This window comes from Delphinus delphis, chromosome 15 (genome assembly GCF_949987515.2).
Source record: "Delphinus delphis chromosome 15, mDelDel1.2, whole genome shotgun sequence".
NCBI lineage: Eukaryota > Metazoa > Chordata > Mammalia > Artiodactyla > Delphinidae > Delphinus > Delphinus delphis.
In genome coordinates this window covers 18,235,844-18,256,672 of record NC_082697.1, presented here as the reverse complement: position 1 = coordinate 18,256,672, position 20,829 = coordinate 18,235,844, and the positions used below count along the sequence as shown (strand labels likewise).

General features: G+C 40.7%; 1 protein-coding gene across 2 annotated transcripts in view; it reads right to left on the bottom strand.

Annotated features, from left to right (window-relative positions):
- The window catches only part of CHD6 (chromodomain helicase DNA binding protein 6), a 212,800-nt gene that overhangs the window by 79,744 nt on the left and 112,227 nt on the right, over window positions 1-20,829 (bottom strand). For both annotated transcript variants that reach the window (XM_060030773.1, XM_060030774.1), the window contains exons 6-16: window positions 19,787-19,849; window positions 18,929-18,987; window positions 17,922-18,039; window positions 13,869-13,955; window positions 13,532-13,666; window positions 9,774-9,895; window positions 8,269-8,512; window positions 6,904-7,080; window positions 6,083-6,226; window positions 2,880-3,135; window positions 1,882-2,092 (exon numbers count right to left, since the gene is read on the bottom strand). In XM_060030773.1, coding sequence (XP_059886756.1) covers window positions 1,882-2,092; window positions 2,880-3,135; window positions 6,083-6,226; window positions 6,904-7,080; window positions 8,269-8,512; window positions 9,774-9,895; window positions 13,532-13,666; window positions 13,869-13,955; window positions 17,922-18,039; window positions 18,929-18,987; window positions 19,787-19,849 — 1,616 coding nt within the window. The remainder of the gene's footprint in view (window positions 1-1,881; window positions 2,093-2,879; window positions 3,136-6,082; window positions 6,227-6,903; window positions 7,081-8,268; window positions 8,513-9,773; window positions 9,896-13,531; window positions 13,667-13,868; window positions 13,956-17,921; window positions 18,040-18,928; window positions 18,988-19,786; window positions 19,850-20,829) is intronic.

Below are 20,829 nucleotides of genomic sequence, written 5' to 3'. Positions count from 1 at the left end.
CACAAAAAGAGAAATATAAACAGCTAATAAATATGAAACTGTCATTAATAATCAGAAATACAAATTAAAACAACAGACCATAATTTTGGCTTACTGAATCAGCAAAGACTAAAACGCAAAAACAGTATTGATCAGAGTATGAAAAAAAAGTCATTCTCATACGCCATTAAAAGACACAGTAAAAATGTCTTTCTAGAGGGTGTTTTGGAAATATGTATTAAATGCTTTTTAAAATATACATCATAATGTATTCTAAGGAAATAACTGGAAACGTTCACAACGAATGCAAAGCAATATTCACAGAGTTCCTTAAAATGCTGAAAAATTGAAAACAACCTATAAGACAGAGTATCATGCAGATCATCAAAACTATGTGGTAGAAGAAGAATTAAAGAAAAAAGTTCAAAGTATGTTAAATAAAAAGGTGAGTTACAAAGCAGAATGTAAAATATGATCCCAATTCAAACAAATCAACAACAATAAATATATGTATGCACAAAGAAAAAAAGACTAAAAAGATAAATGCCCAAGTGTGAATGGAAACTTCGAGCAGGTGGTGGTATTATAACGTGTCCCTAGTTTCAAGAAAAACTGTAATTTTTAGACAATTTGAAAACAAAAATAACCAATAAATGATAAGGAAAAATAGCATATAAGGGAGCTAAATAAAGACATCTGAACTTAGCAAAAGTCTGTTCATTACACATTTTGGGGTATCTTTAAAAAAAACTGCAAACTAGTAGTTGCATACATTTTGAAGAGTGAGATAATATATTTACATAAGAAGCAAGTGTTCTGGTAATTCATATATAGTGAATTTATAAAATACGAAACTGCTTTCTAGTTTCAATATATTCTTCAAAGAAAAAAAACAATGTTAAGTCTCAAGAATTCCTAACCTAAAGATCTCCATTACAGGGCTCTGAGAAATTCTTTTATTGCCTAATCCGATTTTGGAGAATTATTTATGTAATATTAAATGTCAGCATAACCCATAGTTAAATTGGTCGTTTCCTTTAATACTTTTTCTATAAATTACATGTTATAAGGACAAACAGACTCTTTAAGGAGCAGAACATTTAACACAACAGAGATTTGCTATGATGACTATATAAAAATAAGGATGTCCTTTAAACCTAGCAATGCCTTGGCTAATAGTTTCTAAGATCTGGAGAAGTCTTTATGATTAAGAGTAAATTTTAAAAATCCATTTGCCATTCAGATGATTGATGTATCCCAATGACTGGAAATGGAAGGTACAGTGTATAATGTAACAAATGTAGTACCCATATAGACTCCAAACAACCCACACATAACACCCCAGGCTTTTCACCTGCATAAGTAATGGAACTTAGGTTCAAGGAATTACAGGAGTATGAACAAAAAAATAAGCTGGGATGCCATAGTGAGTGCTATCATAAAACTTTAGAGCGTTTGCTAAGACATAAAACATCCCCAAGTTCTTTTTCTGGCAGTTGTCAGCTTGTGCCCTCCTTTCAGCAACTTGATACAGTGATGCTTTCCAGGGTGTATTTTTCTCATCATTATTAAGGGAAAAAAACAACAACATTATTTTCTTAACCTTCTGTAATGCTAACTGAATTGTTTCTTCCAACTAAAGAGAATATAAATAAACATGTAAAATTTATTTTTTAAGCAAAGCAAGGGCTCCACATCATAGGCTAGGAAATTCACTCTAGACAGTTAAAACTGGTCATAAGATTCTACTCTGAATTTTAGTCTATCTTTATGAGAAGATTTCTTATGTCTCTTTTTAATGTTTTTTTCTTGTTAAAACATAATTTTTGAATGAATCAAAAAGGCACCAAAGAAAAGGAACTGCTTGCAGTGCTTGATGCACAGCTCTGACACAAGGCTCACCTTCTCTGGATGAGATAATCTTCCAGGATGTCGAGACAGCGCACCATCTGGGAGAAGATGAGTACTTTGTGGCCGCCAGCAATCAGCTTAGGGAGCAGTTTATCAATCAGCACCAGCTTCCCTGCTGCCTGAATCATGGCCTGCAGCTGAAAGTCGGGGGCATCAGGGCTGTGGGTTTTCCGGAAGTCCTCCAGAATTTTCTCCTCTGCCCCTGAAAAAGAATGGAACAAAACTATTCTCTGAACAAACTATAAGAGTAATAGCTACCCTCTGCTTGACAGAGCCTAGAAAAAAATGAAATGAATTCTTAGGTCCCAAACCAACAGTCCAGTGAGGCAATGCTGTGTGTCCATCCCATGCCCTCAGCAGAGGGCTCTAGAGGCGGCAGGGCTGTTCTGCAGAGAACACAGGTGCTCTGCTTTCCTGGGAAGTCTGACCAAGGAGAGGAAGGATCTGAAATACCAAGCTGACTTAGGCAAGTGAAGAAACCTTCAGAGAAAGCTGACAAAAAGACACACCTCTCGTACCATAAAAGCTTGGGATCAGTAAATCCAAGCCATATTTTGATATAAAATTTTATAAAAAGTTTTATTGTAAAATAATAAAAAAAACCTTCCAACACGTTCTCTACTCAGTATAGTTAACTGTTAATTTATCTGCAGAGAGTTTTAATCTCATTGCACCATGATCATTTTTTCAATGAAGTAACACATCTCCCTACACCAAGTGGAAAGTGTGGACTAGACCACAGGTACACAAAGGACAGCAGGCTGACAATTGATATCCACCTTCTGATGGGCAGAGAATTGGTAGAGGTAGGCTCAAAACGGGGCTCTGTATACTCACAGGCCAGACTGCTTAGGCAGATCCATCAACCTCTTTGAACCTCAGTTTAATACTCTGTAAAAAGGTCAGAATACACACCCTGGCATTCCATGGGAACTTGATAACATTAGACTGCTGGCGATCAAGATGCCTGCCCCATGTCCCCCACTCACCGTTGATCAGGTAGGGGTGGTTACAGCACTTCCTCAGCTCCATCATGGTGTTGATGAGATTGGGCATGTTGTGCTGATTGGCCCCCTTGGTCAGGAAGGAAAAGTTCTTCTCCAGGATGGCACGGTAGTACTTCTTCTGGATATTGGTCAGCTCTACTTCGATGATCGTCTCTTGTTTGGGAGCAAGGTTCTTTTCCACGTCATCTTTCAGCCGCCGAAGCATCATTGGTTTGAGGATAGACTGCAGTTTCTTCACCTGCCCAGGAAAATGAGACCTGTTCACCTGCCCCAATCCCGATTCAATAACCGTTACTGGGGTATTCCAACATTCACTACAATCTCTTGAGCACCTAATCATAGTACTGTGGCAGCAGATTAAATGAAAGATCATGCCTGATCCCTGAACATGACGAGCTTATAATAGGACTGAAGGGAAAAAAGGGATCTGGTTTTAATTCGCAAGCAATTACTGAGAACCTATGTGGCAACCTTACAAGATACAAAGGGAGAAAGATACAAAGACAGGACCTCTTCTGGATGGAGAAAACAAACCTCTCTCTCTCACACGCACACTTGTGCAGCAATTACCTGAGGAATATTTTAAGCCACGTCAGAAGGTACAAGTGATACCTTACAAAGGGAAGATGCTAAAAGAACAAAGTGAGAGGCAGACGGAATCTGGGGGTGGGCAACATGGATGAAGGGGGTCAAAAGGTACAAACTTCCAGTTATAAAATAAATAAGTCCTGGGGATGTAACGTACAGCAAGGTGACTCTAGTTAGTGATACTATATTGTATATTTGAAAGTTGCTAAGAGAGTAGACCTTAAGACCTCTCATCACTAGAAAAAAGAATTTACGTATGTATGGTGATGGATGTTAACTAGATTTATTGTGGTGATCACTTTATAATATACACTACATATACTGAATCATCATGCCATATATCCGAAACTAATATAATGTTGTTGTCATTTACATCAAATTAAAAAAAGAAAAAGAAGCAGAGGCAATCTGGAAATGGATTCCTCCTACATCTAAATAACGACAGCAGCAAACAAGTTTGGGGCTAGCACTATGTAGAGCATTAATGTGGTAAGGTGACACCTCCCACTCCATCATGCAAGCTGTCATCTCAGGGGCACTTTGAGCCTGATCATATGCTTTGCTATGATTTGTCTGTTCTTCTCCTAACGGTCCAGGCCTGGACAGCAGATCTCTACGCACTTGACCGCACTGGCACAGGGACTTGCTCACTCTCCCAAGAAGAGGGCAGAGAAGGGATTCAAAGTCAAGGCACCTGAGTTCACCCTGAGCTAAAACATGATACCAATAAGATTAATCCTGGTGGGAAAATAAGAGAAAAGGCAAGTGCAAAAGATCAAGTTTCAAGTCATAAAGAGCTGTTCAAAACTTTCAGAAGGGGTAGATTCTGCAGAAATAAATTGTGGGCTGTACCAATGCTTCCTGATGAAATATAAAGTGATTTACAGAGAGTGATTTAGAAGAGTTACTTCCTGGAGCAGGTTTTAAACAATGATGAATATGCTTTACTTTATAACCAGATATATAGACAGTTGGTGCCGTTTTTGTGGTTTGCTCCTAACTAACCCCAATCTTAAATCTAATCCATTTAATGAATGCTTTGTTTTAGCAATCATGGTACTTAGGATTGTAATCCCCCAAATGGATAAGGAATTACTATGTAAGAACCCAAAGAGGAGAGACACAGCTAGGTAATCGTTAAAGACAGGGACAAATGCCAATCTGCCACATGCTGGATTCAGCTTTTGCCCTTCACTTGGTTCATACCTTGAATCATTTAGAGTATACTACATGCCAGACACTGCTGGTCAATACAACAAACACAACTTTGCAGAAGATGTGGGCCTTGTCCTCAAGGAGATCATTGTCTAGGAAGAAGAAAAAATGCATACCACAAAATAAGTGCAATGGGAGAAGAGGATGCATTTCTAATGGTCCACAAATGGAGAGAGGGTTGGAGCTGGCTTTTGAAAGATCAATAGATACTGCAAATGTCGAGAAGTGGAATTAAGTTTGATTATTCACTGCTCTCAAAGTCTGACTCGCCACAGAAGAAGAAACAAACAGACTGGGACCACAGAGTGTTCTCTTGATTTCTCTGTTACTGAAATTCCCAAACCTTCTCAGTTCCCAAATTCTCGGCCCCAACCCACTCTCACACCATTGCTAGATTAATTTAGCAGAACTAATTATTCCTGCAATCAAAGCCCTGCACTGCTTCTCTAATGCTTACCAAACCCTTCAACCTGTCTTTCAAGATCTTCCCACAATATGTCGCTAAACTCCTCCGGCTTCATACTCCTCAATTCATCCATCCTGTTTCCAGCTCAACCCAGATGATTCCCAACTACTGAATAAATTCCACGGCTGATTATGATTATTTTTTTCCTATGCAAAGCAGTCATCATCTCTCTCTCTCTGCCTACTGAAAACTTACCCACCCTTAAAAGTCTATTCTCAAATTATACTTTCTCCATGAAGCCGTTCCTAATTTCCAAACAGATGTGACCTTTCTCGCCTTTAAAAGTCCTCAGCTCTATTAACTGTTCCTCTTACGGCATTTAAACTTGTCTGCCTCATTTCTGCAATGTCCAGTTGAGATTTCTACCCGTAGTAGATAGATTGGTTTGTTTTGAAACAGCTTTGAGTCTAATAAGCTAGACGCAGAACCAGATCTTTGAAAACAGGACATTTAGTTGATTTGGAAAAAACTGGACTTGCCCACTACTCTGGTATATACACCTGCCTTCTTTTCCTCACTACCTGTGTATTTTGTTGCACTCAAGAAAATGAGCCTGGAAACATGTTGCAGGTGATGGAGGAGGGATGAAGGATGAAGAAGGCAGAGGAGGAGGGAAGCAAGCCCCTGAGGCCAGAGCTATGAACAAAATCACTGAACTTACATATGAGATCAGTGAAGGCAGGAGGCTGGATATAAGGCATTTTGGATGTTGATTCATTTATTCTTTGGAGTTATAAGAACTGCTAATAATCAGTTTATCCTCTTCAACATAAACAAATGAAATAAAGGAGGCAATGCTCATTTTACGAGAGATGTGAGAACTTGCTAACTCCTGTCCCCATGGTGACTTGTTTTTCCCTTGATGGTGAGGGTCATTACCACATTGTCTCCTCAAATCCTTCAAGCTCCTATTTACCTGCTCCTCTGTTTTCAGATCTCCAAACTCCTCCAAGAAAGCAGTCTCTGAAGGAAACTGTGACGGCTCCAGGAAGTTGAGCAGACTGAAGAGCTCCTCCACCGAGTTCTGCAAGGGCGTCCCTGTGAGCAGCACCTTGTGTTCCTGCATGGATTCACAGCACGGGATGAACAGGGTCTGAACCACCAAAACAGCAGGTTTTGGTGGGAAAATGATGCCAGGGCATTCTGGGCTTTATTGGTGGCAATTCTGTTTTGCCAGATGATGATACTTCATCATCAATATAGGAAAGAGGCAGAGGTTGGCTATAAAACATGTGACTCTACAGAATAAGTGTGACAACATCAATAACCAGATCAACCTTCCTTTCACATCCCTGAGCCCAGGAGCAATTTCACGTTAGTTAAAGCACCCATTCATTCATCCATTCATTCATTTGATATTATGGAGTGCCTGCCTGCCTGCCACAGACTGGGCTCTGTGCCGAGGAGTAATGCTGAAGGCCATCACCTTTGGTACCAGATCATTCAGGGACCTGGAAACAAGCCAAAACATCTTACATTTCCAGGTCACAAATTTCATGGTATTTAAGATTTCCCTGGGTCCCTCTGGGAATCAGTCTGTGGCAAAGGCCAAATTGTTGACCCAGTTCATAACGAAAAAAATTTGCTTCCTGCACGATCAGAGCCATGGTGGGCAAAAAGAAAATCTAGGGTGAGCAGACTGTGCACAAGTAAGCTGCATGCAGATGGCTAAAGAATGCTTCCTCTACTGTGAACAGAAGGGGCCTGTGTTTATGCAAAGAGCCTGCCAACTCTCACCAGGGCCATGAGCTTCAGGCCCTCCAGAAGTTTGCAGTTCCTATTCTTCAATCTGTGGGCTTCATCAATGATCACACAGCTCCAGTGAATCTTCTTCAGCTCTGGGCAGTCTGCCAGGATCATCTCAAACGTTGTAATGACGACATGGAACTTGAAGACTCCTGACAGTGGGTTTCCCTGAGATGACAGAAGCAAAGACAAAGCTTTACGCAGGGCCAGAGAATCCAGCTACCGGGTTACCGGCTGGGTTAGAGGAGGCAACACTATAAATGCTAGGATCTAGGTGAGAGCCAATAAGCACTTCTTCTTCAGTTGAGAAGAGAGAGAATACGACAATGAACCAGCTACTTAGACAAGAGAGAGACCCCATTACATCAATGAAACAAAAGCAAGAGAGCACGTACCCTCACAAAAGTGAGACAGAGGAGCCATGTGGAAGGCCGAAAAGGAAGCTTTTTATTTATTTACTGTCATGATAAGGAAAGCAGATGGGTGCTGATTCACACATTCCCAGCCAGAAGCTGGTCTATGCATAGCTGGAATGCCCAAGGAAACCCTCTTTGCTACTTTTCAGGTAAAATTAATTTCACCTTGTAACTTGGGTTCTAGAACAGATTCGACATCATGATCCTGATTCACCCAGGACAAGTGCTACCAGGCAGGACACACCTTTGTCTTTCAGCCTATCTTAGTGCTACCATCGCTTTAAAAAGCAGAGCTTCACGTTACAGCACGTCTTAAATTTCTTCTCAGTGTCTCCTCCTGCTGTCTGTGAAACCTCTGGGGTGAGCGCTGCCTTTCCTCTGAGTTCATTTAATTTTCACCTTATTTATAAAAACCAGTGCTCCGAACAAACATACAAGGATACTCAGCAAAGTGAGATGTTCAAAAACAAAAATGTCTTAAAAAATTCTATTGTGCCTTTAACCATTTGTTTTCTCTTCATCCTTCCACGTCAAATCTGTTAACTTCCCTCTCTCTCCAAACTCCCTGGCTGAGAATCCTTCCTTTGTACACGAATTCCTCCGCTCACTTTCTTCACTGAGCACGTAACAACTCAGATAAAACCTTGTGCATGTAAAAGCAACTTCGTAAGCCAACCAAGAAGCCAAGCTTTCCGTGTCCTAAAGAGCCTCTGGTATATGTCAGAGTGGAAAGCATGCCCTCCAATTCTGTGTTTTATCACAAATTAAATTACCAGGAAGGAGTAAGAAGTCTACCGCAATAAACATGTGACTCTACAGAGTAAGCCAACAGTAACCCAATGCAGGGCATTAAACTCTGGAAGACAAGGGACGGAAAGGCTGTTTTGAACCATGACGTCAGAAAGCTGTCCCAGGTCTCTGTGACGGGTGGAGGGCTCACCTGTGCATCTCGGTACACCATCTCATACTGCTGGATCATCTGCCTGCTGATCTGGCTGCCGTGGTACACGATGGCGTTCATCTCTGTCCACGTCCGGAACTCCCGCTCCCAGTTAGTGATGGTGGAGAGCGGGGCAATGATGAGGAAAGGGCCGTGGATTCCCCTGAGGAATATTTCTGAAAGGAATGTGATGGACTGGATGGTTTTCCCTAGGCCCATCTCATCAGCCAAAATGCAGTTTTTTCTGCAGAGTAAGAAACACAGATATCTCATCATCAATATAGGAAAGAGGCAGAGGTTGGGTATAAATAAAAAGATACTTCAGAAGCGTACCTTGACCTGTAAGGTCATCAGTGAAGGTTTTATCAGCATTTTCCAGAGATACAACGTAAGCAAGTTTCTATTGTTCACACCCTGCCTACTTCCAAAAAGGAACTATTGCAACTTGTGAGAAAATACGTGAAATAGGTCCATTTAAGTATAAACTAAAAATACCAAAAATTAAAATAATACTGAAACAAGGAGAAAAAAAAAATGCCTCAAATCTAAGCCAGTTTCTCTACCTGACAAACTTCATGGAAGCCAAGGCAAAAACAGAAACATAAGTTGCATGATTCTCATTGTCTATTACTTGCGTTATCAAAGGACAAACTTTTAACCCACATACTAAGTTCCGTGTCAAGAGTTAAAAATGCTGGTCTCCTGTGGTGATCCAGAATCATGGACTGCACACAGCTGTGACCCTGGAAGAGTGTGACCCCTGAAGAGTGTGGCCCCTGTCCGGTCTTGCTCCTAACTGTACAGGTGGGCAACCCCAGACCTGGAGTGTCTGAGTGAGCTGTGCCCTGACTCACACTGTGAACAGGTGGCAGAGACAAGGCTAGAACACAGGTCTCCAGAGTTCCAGCTTGGTATGCTGTTCCACTACATATTGTCTTTAAAAATCGACACCGGGGGTACACTCTAGAATGTTAAGAAAATCTCGACTCATCTTTCTCAAATTTCATCTGTTTCATTTAGATTCTGATAGGAACTAAAGCACAGAGTTGAAAACTGAGTATTACAAGTCTAGGCCACCCATGGCTCATAAACAAGTAGCAGAGTCGGGGCTAGAATCCAGATCCATTCCCCTTTAGAGCCAACTTTTGCTGAAGGCTGGGAGATAAAAAACAGTTTTAAAGGATCTTCTGGGTTTTGTTTCATCTAAGTTGAGCCCAACCTTTTGGTTAGACTGGCAAAGAAAAAAAAAGGACAAAGTCAGTGATGTCTAAAGATCACTCCTCTTGGTTGGAGAAACCAAACCAAACCAAACCAAATCTGACATAAAAAATAAAGTCCTGGTGTGCCTGATGTGCAAAGATCACCACCAAACCAGTGGCTCCGACGCACTCCCTTGCCGCTCTGCTATTGCTACTCCATGCGGGCTAAGCCCACAATCTCCTTCCAGGCACAAACATCTGGTAGAAACATCATCCCTGAAGACAGGACCGGTTCTGCTTCCGCACCTGTTATACCAGTTAAAAAGAAGCCAGTTCATCCCCTCCAGCTGGTACTCCCGGAGCTGGTTACTGTTCTTATACTCTCGAGACTTCTCAAGTTTCTGCCAGGAGTCTGAGGCAGGTCGCTCCTAGGGAAGGAGAGCAGAGAGCACAAGACACAGAGAATGATGCTTCAGGAGCAAAATGTGCAGAGGGACACAGGGCAATGATGGGGAAGGTGGTAAATCTCAAACGCTGTCCTACAGCTGGCTGCAAACTGCAGCTACTGTCTTCTGATTAATGAGCCAGTCCTGTATTTTCTAGATTTCAGCAGATTAAACTAAGAACACCTCTATAAAATTTGCAAGCAATTAATGAAGAAGAGAAACAGACCCACCTAAAATCTTGATAAGTATTATATTGCTTTATTGAGACTCTTAGAAATCACTCCCACTTACATTTTAATTTCCCTACAAGCCAGTATTAGTCAGGTTTTTTAGTTTTCTATAGACAGAATTTTTTTGTTGTTGTTTGTCCTTGTGGTATCAGCTCAGGAAAATATACTGGGTCAAATATTTTCTTGATTAGTTTCTAGAGTAAAGCCCAAAGCCTATATAATCAAAACTGTAAATTCTTTAAATTCACCATGAACATAATAGCAATCTTATTTTATTTTCCCATATGAAACACCAATTTCTAAATGTAATTGATCTTTATTGATATGAAATGGCATTTTTATCATATAAGTTCTAATATATCCAGGGAGCTTTATCTAGAGTCTTCATTCTGTCCTACTGCACTGTCTCTTATTGCAATAAAACCACACTTTTGAATTACTACAGCTTTATATCTGATGGGGAATTATTTTTCAAAAATGTCTTGGCTATTCCGTCTTATTTAGTATTCTGTATAACTGTAGAATCAATTTCAAGTTCCCTTAAAATTCTATTGGAATTTTGATTAATCTGGGGAAAATTTTAATTTTTAGGTATTAAGTCTTCCCACCTAAAAATTTTGTTTATTTATATTATTTGGACATAGACTTGATTATTTTGCTTCTAGACAAATTGAGCCCCTAAGTTGACACTTCAAGGTCTTAAAAATAAAAACTTTTAGCTATGCCTATAGTTATATAAATGAGAATTTTGAGATTTAGCTTTTCTAACAGCAATTGTAGTCTTTGGTAGTTCTACTTTGGAGTATTACAATAAAGTTTACTCCTGAAATATGCCATTAACTAAAACGAAGCCTTCCACTTGTGAAATTTAATAAAATATCCCCAATCATTTCATATCACTGATATTTGGAGATAAGTGTAATCTGTCCAATCTGTTCAGACCACTGAAAGTGTGGTCTTTCAGAAACTTACACACCACAACTTACCTACAAAATTACTATAGCTGTAGTTAGGCTAAGCCCCTTGAAATAGAACTCTGTTGAATATTACTATCAGCACATAGGCAAAGGTGTTTTTAGAAATAAAGGGGAAAATAATTTATTATGTCAAAAAATTAATTTTAAAGAGAAAGCTCTTAAGCAAAGATATTCCTATAGAAACTCTCTTGCTCTGTTCCCTTAAAGAAATTACATTCTTCTCAACCTACAGGAATCATTCAGCCTGGATCCCTGAAGTCCATGTAACTCATTTTAATGGCACTCTACTCTACTACATACTATGGGGAGACTTCCTGGAATGTTCCTCATCTCTAGTGACTGAAGTGGCTCACTCCTAGCATTGCAGGTTTCTACTTTGCTGCCTTGGTAGCGCTCCTGATGTAGAGGCATCACGCTCTAACCCCGTCACTCCTCTGGGTTTTCCCTCTTTCTCCAGTGCTAAAGGTTTTAGTTTTACATCACCATTAACATGACCAGCCATCTAAGGATAAGGCTTGAAATCAGCTAGAAATTCCCGATGCCTAGTCCGGTTGGCTCCTAAGTGGTACAGACTACAGCAAGTAACTTACCCCAAGGCCCCACAACCTTTAGTGGCTACTATTAAATTCAGAAGAGAACTGATTCTTGGAGTCTCCAAGGTGGGTCTTGACTATTAAATGACTGCTACTCTCTTTGCACAATCGTTACTGACACTCATTTCTTGCTCTCCCAAAATTCCATATCTGACCTACATGTGACCAATTTTTTACCAAAAAGCTTTTAGTGATGGAATGTCCTATTCATCAAGAGTGGTAGGGTTATCTCTAAACTTCAAAGCCCAGGATAAGATCCCTTAAAAAAAAAAAATTATTCAGTTAAAGTATCATTTGGAGCCAGCCCTTCTCTTAGAACATAAAAAGACAACTTTAATTATATTTTGAGCTACCATTCCAATTTAGGATGAGAAAAATTTCAAAACATACCTTCTAAATGAGAGAACAAATAAATTAGAAACCAAAAGAGACAGGTGTGAAATGATCTCATAGTTCACTGAGAGACGAGGAGGACAGGAGCATCACAACAGCAAAGAAGGAAAGGAAAAGGGAAACTGACTGAAAACACTTGCATTCATATTCTCGCCAAGCGCAGGTAGTCAGTCTGAAGAAATAAGTGGGATTCAGGCTGAGAGAGTAAGAATCTTGATTACTTCTAGACGATAACTTAGAACTAGCTTCACAATGAAATTCTCTCGACCCTCTGCTCCCCCACTGGTTTGCTTTTGCTTTGGGCCACATGCCCCAATTAGCCTGGTGCCATATTTGTCCTGCACACACATGCTTCTTCCGTCAGCCTGTGAGCTCCTGGGGCAGGGCCTGGACCTACTTTCTTACTCTGTCCCACACAAGAATCAACCTACAGCAGGTGCTTAGTAAATGACCAACAAGTTGAATTTTAAATGGATAACTGTTATAGGAGAGGGTTGAGAGAAAAATTCATTAATCAATCATGTAGACAAACACTGTAAAATACACAGGTTTCTAATCACAGTTCCGCATCTCAAGATACCTCTATACCCTTCAGAGCCAAGAAACAAAAGCAAAACTGCTTTTGGATGGACTCCGACAGGGATCTAAGTTCAGTGTCAAAGTCTTGCCTTTGAAGTCCCAACTTTCCCAGTGATATATATAAAAACAACAATAAGGAACTGCATAAGAGTTTTTCATATAAAAATAGTGATTTAAAAAAAATAGAAAATGATCATTCCAGTCTATAGTTATATTCTTTCACAGCTCTGATTCTTTTCCCAAGTTAGTCACATCTTAACTGGGCTCTATCCCAATTCTGCCTCCTCTGGCATTTTTGCAGCTTGGTGGTAATAATCCAGAATCAGAAAAACAAACCAATTCAACAAAAACGTACTGAAAACCTATGTTTTCTCTGCAAAGTCCCAGCGATCTATAGAGAAAGACAGTTCTTCCCTGTAAGAATATTCCACTTGAGTAAAGGCAAAGGATAAAACTGAAGAAAAGAGATCACCAATGGAGCAAGGGATAAGAAACAGGAACAAGAAAGATGCTAACAACTTACTGAGCTTCTTTCCCAAGCCAGGCATTTCTTACCTTCTATCTTACTGACTCCATCTGACAGCCATACACCAATAAATCAAAGCTCATAGCCAAGCTTCTGAAATGTCACATACCTCAAAGTAGAGCTGGATGTAAAGCTGACCTGAGTGCTAGCAAAGTGTGATGTGGGAGAAACACACCCTGAACCGCAGTTTCAATGGCAGTGACCAACGATAAGACACCACAGAAACCACTCAGGAGAACAGCCCAGGGGACACCCAGGATTGCCAAGCTCCTAAAATCACATGTTACAAGAGGTGCCGAACAGTGACATGGGTACATTACCACATGCTTAACTTCAGGGAGAACTTGCAGAGATTCGAATTCTTTAACTTTCGCAGGATCCACATCTTCCTCCAGTTCCCATGTACTTTCTTCGTAAGGCAGTGAGCACCACTTCACCAGGTAATGCGTCACTTCCTAGTGGGAAATGGGAGAGACACTTACATTCTTTCTACTACATTACAGGAATCAGTCCTACACTGACAGACCTATGAAAACCTCCCTACAATACAGCACGCGAATGCCACGAGAACAAGGACCACATGCTAACGAAACGTGCAAAATATCTTCGGCAAGCAGCAAAGACACTTTGTAAGAGTCGAAACAGCAAAATACCCACCTCTCCGGTTTCTGCATCCTTGGTGTGGGCCACCTCCAAGATGCGATCAACCTCCACGTAGTCTGGGTTGAACAAGTCTTCGTCAGGCTAAGGCAAACAAAAAAGAAGAGCTAAGAAGTGTCCCCCCAACCCTCCAACCCAGCATCCAGTGTTTTAAGTGACCCCCCCCAACTGGGCCCCATTGGGCGGGAAACACAGAATGAAAAGGTTCGCTTGAAAATAAAAGTCACCTCACCGACATTTCTTTACTGTCCCCAAATCCTCCTCTTCAGGACTGAATTTAAAGAAACGACGAAACCTTACAGGTTGCCCCACCAGGGTGAGATTTTCCTGTTGGTCATTACAGTACTGAGCAAAAATCAGCACAAGGAGGATTTCCAGAGATATCCCTCGGAAATCCAGAATTATAATTTTTCTTCTTAATACCAATAATAATAACAGTTAATATTGGAAGGAGGCATGGAAGGAGCTTCAGGGGTACTGATAATGTTTTATTTCCTGATCTAGGTGCTGGTTACACAGGAGTGTTTATTTTGCAAAAATTCACTGAGCTGTACCCTTAGGACTGCTTACTGTTAAACACACTACGCTTCAAAAAAAAAAAAAAGCGTACTTACAAAATAATAAGATTTAGAAATATTTAATGTGTGTCCAGTGCTTTCATTTTAGCCTATGAGCTACTTTATGGAGTAGCAGGTGTCGTAATTATCTTTACAGATGAGAAAACTGACTCAGAGAGGTTAAATAAGTACCGTGACCAAGGTTGCAAAGCCACGTGAATCAGAACATTTACCCGGGTCTTTCTTGCCCAGGAGCCCTCCTCCTGAAGTGCAGGAATGTTCTTATTACCCCTTAAGCTAGAAGGCACTTTAGGAGTCGTCTAGTTTCATCTTCCAATCAACGCAGGAACACTTTTTTTTACAGCATCCCTGCAAATCCACCCTTGGATTCAATTATCCCCGTGTTCAGGAATTTATTGCCCTCTGAGACCTGACCCACTGCCAAGACAGCTTTACTTCTGCCTGTTCAGTAGTAGCATCATGATCTTTATCATTATTACTATTAAATTACAGCCTAATTTTCCTCCTGTAACTGACTCATTGGTGTGAACTGCTTCCTCTAGAGCAGCAGTAACCAAGTTGATTCGTCCCTATCGGAACACCTCCCTAACCCCAGGTGTTCAATGTTCTTCAGATGCCACATTTCTAGATCCCTTGGTGATGCAGAGCTAACCTTTGTGGAATAGTGACTACGGGTCGGGCACCATGCTTAGCACTTCTATCAACACTGTGTCATTTAATCCTCCCAGGTAGTCTGTGAGGGTGATAGTATTAGTACTGATTTACATAAACGGAGGATACTGAGTCTGAAGGAGCTACTGCAATTTGCCCAAGGCAAACTGCTATTAGGTCATTTTCCCCACTCCAAAGTTGTAAAGATCTTTAAAATACCAATGTGTGACATTACATTTACTTACTGCCATTTTCATTATTTCATTCATCCTCGCCTGTCCAGGTAAACCTGAACTTTGATTCTGTCATTTATTCTCCCAGCACTGGGTCTGGTGTTGAGGAGTCAGGGTCTCATAGGCCTCCAGCCCTGTGGGGCGTGGGAACTCACAGCCTTTCCAACCCCACTCTCCTTCACACGCGCCCCTGGCTACCTCATAAAGCGGCTGGAAATAATGGGTATGAAGAAGCTCTATTCAAAACTAGGTTATTATTTATTTCATAAGAATATCATTTACGCAAGTTATTAACAAAAATGTTGACGAGGTCAAGACTGAAGGTAGTGTTACAGCAATTACTCTCCACTCTCACTCCTCGTTCCTTTCATGACGGCCTCCAATCTTCTCAAAAGCCTTTCCTTCCCCAAGGGTATGAATTCCCATTACAGTATTTCTACACATCCTAACACAATTTTCTATTCCCAACCAAGGGAAAAAAAATCATTCCCTTGGGAATAAATCAGAAACCAGATTCATGGGGCTTTGTAGGCTACATTAAGTAGTTTGGACTTTATTCCAAGACAACAGGAAGTGCTGAAGGGTCTGGAGCAGGAGTGGCATAGAAAACCCTCCTCCCTTACCTGGGCACAAACACATGGTGACTGAGCGCTGACCCTGCGCCTAGTACCACAGATAGGAAGTACCACGAGGAAGGCGTGGCCCTGTCTGTCTCGCAGGGCTCAAAATGGAAGACACAGACACGTAAACAAGTCACTACACTGCAAATGCTCGCTAAAATAGAGGCGTGAATAAGAAGTTCCAGGAACCGAGGGAGAGTATCCAACAGGGCTTCAGGATGGTTCTTCCAATTCTAGTCCTTCCTTTCCAATTCTCTACAGAGGAACAATGCCATAAAACACCGTTCTCACAGGCTTTACAACAATCCTGGAGAGGCCTGGGGCCAAACGTTAAGGCTAAAGAAAAAGGACTCCATATTGGGACAAAAAGAACACTTATTGACATTATCCTAAAATAGTTTTTCGTCATTTGCAGAAAAGGAGTACAGCATGAACAATGAATTGGTAAGAATGTGCAGCAATCTGCTAAAATTTGATGGCATCTCAGTGCACTCTTAAGGTCTAGTATTTGTGGCTACATTTAAAAAATAATTTTTATTGTTTTCTTCATAAGTTATCTGTATAAAATCTGTTAAAGAAAATAGAAATCACCACAATCCCATCAAATGGAGAAAATTACGTCATCATTTTCACATACACTCAGACATTTTCTATGCATTATTATGGTGATTCTTCTCTCTTGTACCCCCCAAAAATGGAACTGTCTCATATAAGAGCTTGACATTTTCAACTAACAATAGTTAACATCACTAAGCCTCTTCCTATGACGTTCATAATTGTCCTCCAATATCATTTTTACTAGCTGCACAGTACTGCATTCTGTGGGATGTATCATAATTTAACAAGTGTCTATTAACTAACATTTTGTTCTCAATTTTTCACCAATACAAACAACTGTTTATCATAGCTAAGTCTTTGCACAAAGACTTGATAGCTTCCTTAAAATAAATGGTGGGAACAGAACCGCTGGGACAAAGGATAGGCAAATATTGAGACATGTGATGTCTGTTGTCATCCTGCGTTCCTGACAGGTCATCCTAAGTTATGCTCCCAACCAGTGACGACGACAGTGTCTCTTCCCTACACCTTCACCAGCAGTGGAAAATACTTATGTTTAAAACCTTCAAATATCTGATAAGTGAAAACTAGAAGATTCCCATTTTAATTTGCATTTCTTTGACTGCTAGTGAAACTGACTACATTTTTGTATGGTTGATAAGTAATTTCCCCCTCTTTTCTGAATTCCCCATTAATTTGTCCATTTTTTTTCTATTTGGGATTTTGTAATTTTCTTTTTGAACTATAAGAGCATTTCTTATCATTAAAGCTATTTGTCATGTGTATATGTATGTGTATCATGCATGTGTGTATGCAAATATAAATAAGGTTTCCATACTGGAAGAAGAAGAATGTATGCCTTGTATGTATGTGTGCACGTACGTAATTAGGGAATACGTCTATGTACATTATGTACTTACTTAAAGATTTATTTGTGGTATTTTCTAACTTACAGGCACTACAGATGTTTTGATATCCAAATCCATCAATCCTTCCTCTTGCTGTAGGTACCACACTTAGAAATACCCAAGTTTATATATTTACTTACTTTCTAACATTTTAGCTTTGTTTTTATTTTTTACACCCAAACTTTAAGTCTTCTTGGAATTGCCCTTTTGGGGAGGGGAGAGCAGGAAATGAAAGAACTGTGTGCACATTCCTCCTGTGTGTACATTCTGCCCTAGAACGTGACCTAGATGCACGTTCTTATGAGTTATCAGTTTATAAGGTTTGATCCTTATTCCTTGGTGGATAATTTGTTTTCTTTGGCTTAAATCCGGACAAATCTTGTCACAAATCAGCAGGCACCTGAGCCATAGATCTACACAGGACTTCAACTATTAAGAAACTTAAACCCGGTATTTAATACTGCAAGAAAAGCAGTGATCAAATTAGTAAACATTGCTTCACCTCAGTAAAAATGTGCTTCATCTGGGCTTGTTTATTCCTAAATCGCTTGATCTTCTGTGCGATGCGAGGATCCTTTTCGAGTTCTTCCATTGTGGCCCATTTACAGTGTAAGTAGGAACTATCCAAAGACACACAAATTGTGAGACAAGCACAGAACCAGCAAACCATCAAGCGTTAAAGTGTTTCAATAACCGGGTGACCGTCTAACACAGCAGCAGTGGAGTGACTTGCTGTGGAACTGCTGTAGGCTGGGCTTAGAAGGGCCTTGCCCTTCAGGACTAAAACAGAATACAAAACAATGCAGCAATTCCAAGCAATTCTGTGGCTTCTAGAGAAACTGGCTCAGAGCAGAGGGAGGGCAGGTATAGGCAGGCCATCGTTAATGCACATTAGTGAAAGTGGGCACACAGCAGAGAAAGAAAGAAAAACCCAAGTGGGTAGAAAAGTATAGGCTATAGGACCGTGGTTCTCCACTCTGGGTGCAAATGGGAACTGCAGAGGGAGTTTTTAAAACACACCAATCCTGGGCTTCCCTGGTGGCGCAGTGGTTGAGAGTCCGCCTGCCGATGCAAGGGACACGGGTTTGTGCCCCGGTCCGGGATGACCCCACATGCCGCGGAGCGGCTGGGCCCGTGAGCCATGGCCGCTGAGCCTGCGGGTCCGGAGCCTGGGCTCCTCAATGGGAGAGGCCACCACAGTGAGAGGCCCACGTACCACACAAAAAAATATATATTAAAACACACCAATCCTTGAGAACTACTCCCAGAGTATGAGCCAATGGGTCTCGAGTGCAGCAAGGGCTTCAGTAGTTTTAAAAGGCTCTCCAGGTGATTCTATACGCAGCCAAAGTAAAGCACTGCCGCCTAAGGTGAACTTGAGCCAGTCAAGGTCTGTGGGTCATGCCTTAGGGGCCGTTCTTGGAAAATATAAAAGATAATGGTGTGATGAAAGAAGAAAGTTCTATTCATTTAAAATACACATACAAATAATACATTAAATAGACGTACAAATTCCTGTACTTGACGTAGAACAGCTCCAAGTCGAATGGGGGTTCTCCGGGGTGAACCTGTAACCAAAAGCAAGCAGTTATCAGCCCAGATCCCCATGGATCACCCTTATGTGTCAAACGAAAAAGGTAAATCAATACTTCTTCCTGGTTTTAGAACATATTTCTCAAGGACATATTCATTTTCCCAGGTCTTTTTCTGACAGGTCTGGAGCAGGCTTTCTAAAGGCTGAACACACAGTAAGCTATAAGGTTAGAAAAAAACAAAAATGATCCTCCTGGTGTCCAGGCTGGGAGAGCATTCAGCTGATAAAGCCAAACTGGCTCTGAGAGCTGCTGCAGAAGTGAGAACATGCATTTCCGGCGTCCTCCCAACCGTCCCCCACAAACTCCAGTGATGTTCACTCTCAAAGTAAGGAAGTGTACTTTCATAAACACTTGAGGTAAAGATGAAACTATGCCTTCACTGGCACCGGCATACTCTTTCACGCCAGAAATTTTCTCTAGAGGTTCTCTGCACAGCCCTGAGATGTTGAAAGGAAAAGATGTTTTCATTGGGAGTCTTTTCCCATCTCTTCTTCTTGGCCCTCTGATGACTTTCAGTGGGCTACGGCAACTAAAGGATCAATACCTTTTGCTAGGATCATAAGGAAAAAAAACATCGGTTTGGGCCATACTCAAATATTTCAGAATTTTATGTCTTAAAATCTTTCACGGAGGTGAAAATAAGTGTCAACTAGCCAAACAGTGCTCTTGCCTAGCTCTCAGTCCAGCCAAGAATGACCACTCCAGAAACATCTCTCCACAGAGGGTGTAAACTGCGCTAGTGATATACAAGCCAGAAACATCAGCCACGAACCTCTTGGACAGTCTTAGATGCCAGGATCTTCTCAATGATGTTTGCGTCATCTTCTGGAGGCTCCTGGAGATGGAGGTTAAAGAGAGAGACAATTACGGCACCACAGGAGCCATGAAATAATTCTAGAAGAAATACTGTAATAGGCACTTCTTTGTCCAAAAGTTCACGTTTGAGTACTGAGGTCTCCCTCCTATCAGCCCACAGAGTGATCAAAAGATCACACACATTCTAACCTCTGGGCATAACACCCTATCACCTTCCCCTCCCAAGTGAGCAGGGAAGTTATTCTGCTTCTTGATTTGCTTCAGATTCTTCATTTCAGATCTGCCTTTAGCATCATTAAGATTGACCCTAAGACTTCCCTTCTCTGCCAAAACTGCTTACACGTTGCTGCATAAATTTTCAGAAAGACCTAACACAGAAGAGTCTGGGGGCTTTAGAATCAGAGGGTCCCAATTCTGACACAGCCCAGCTATTGACTTTGGGCTAGTCAATTAACACCTCTTAGTTCCAAGTCTATTAAAACAGGAGTTAAAAACACGTATCTCACTGGATTACTGGGAGGATAAAACGGCATGTGAAAACATTTTTTGGACAGTAAGCGCTATGCAAATGCAAAGTATAATTATTCTTTACTAAATTGTACCATCTTTCCCCTCTGTACCTGGAAATGGCTTTCTGTTTCACTGATCATCCATTGACTACAAATCCCAACTGGAAACAAATTAATTCCTTCCTTTCTGCCCTAGATACACATCAACATTTCCTAATCGCCATGAAATCTCTTTCTACAGAGTATTTGACTTAAAAAAAAAAAATCTGCATTTAAAACACAATGAACTTAAAAAAGGATGCACTGGATCTACAAATATTTCTTTAAAATTTTATTTTGTTTTAACTTTATATAAAGGGTGTCATGGTGGATGTAATCTTCTTTAACTTAATATGATATTGCCAATATTCATCCATGTTGTTCATGTTGCTTTAGCCATTCAATTTTAATGCTGTATAATATTCTATTGTATTAATAAACCAGAGTCTAT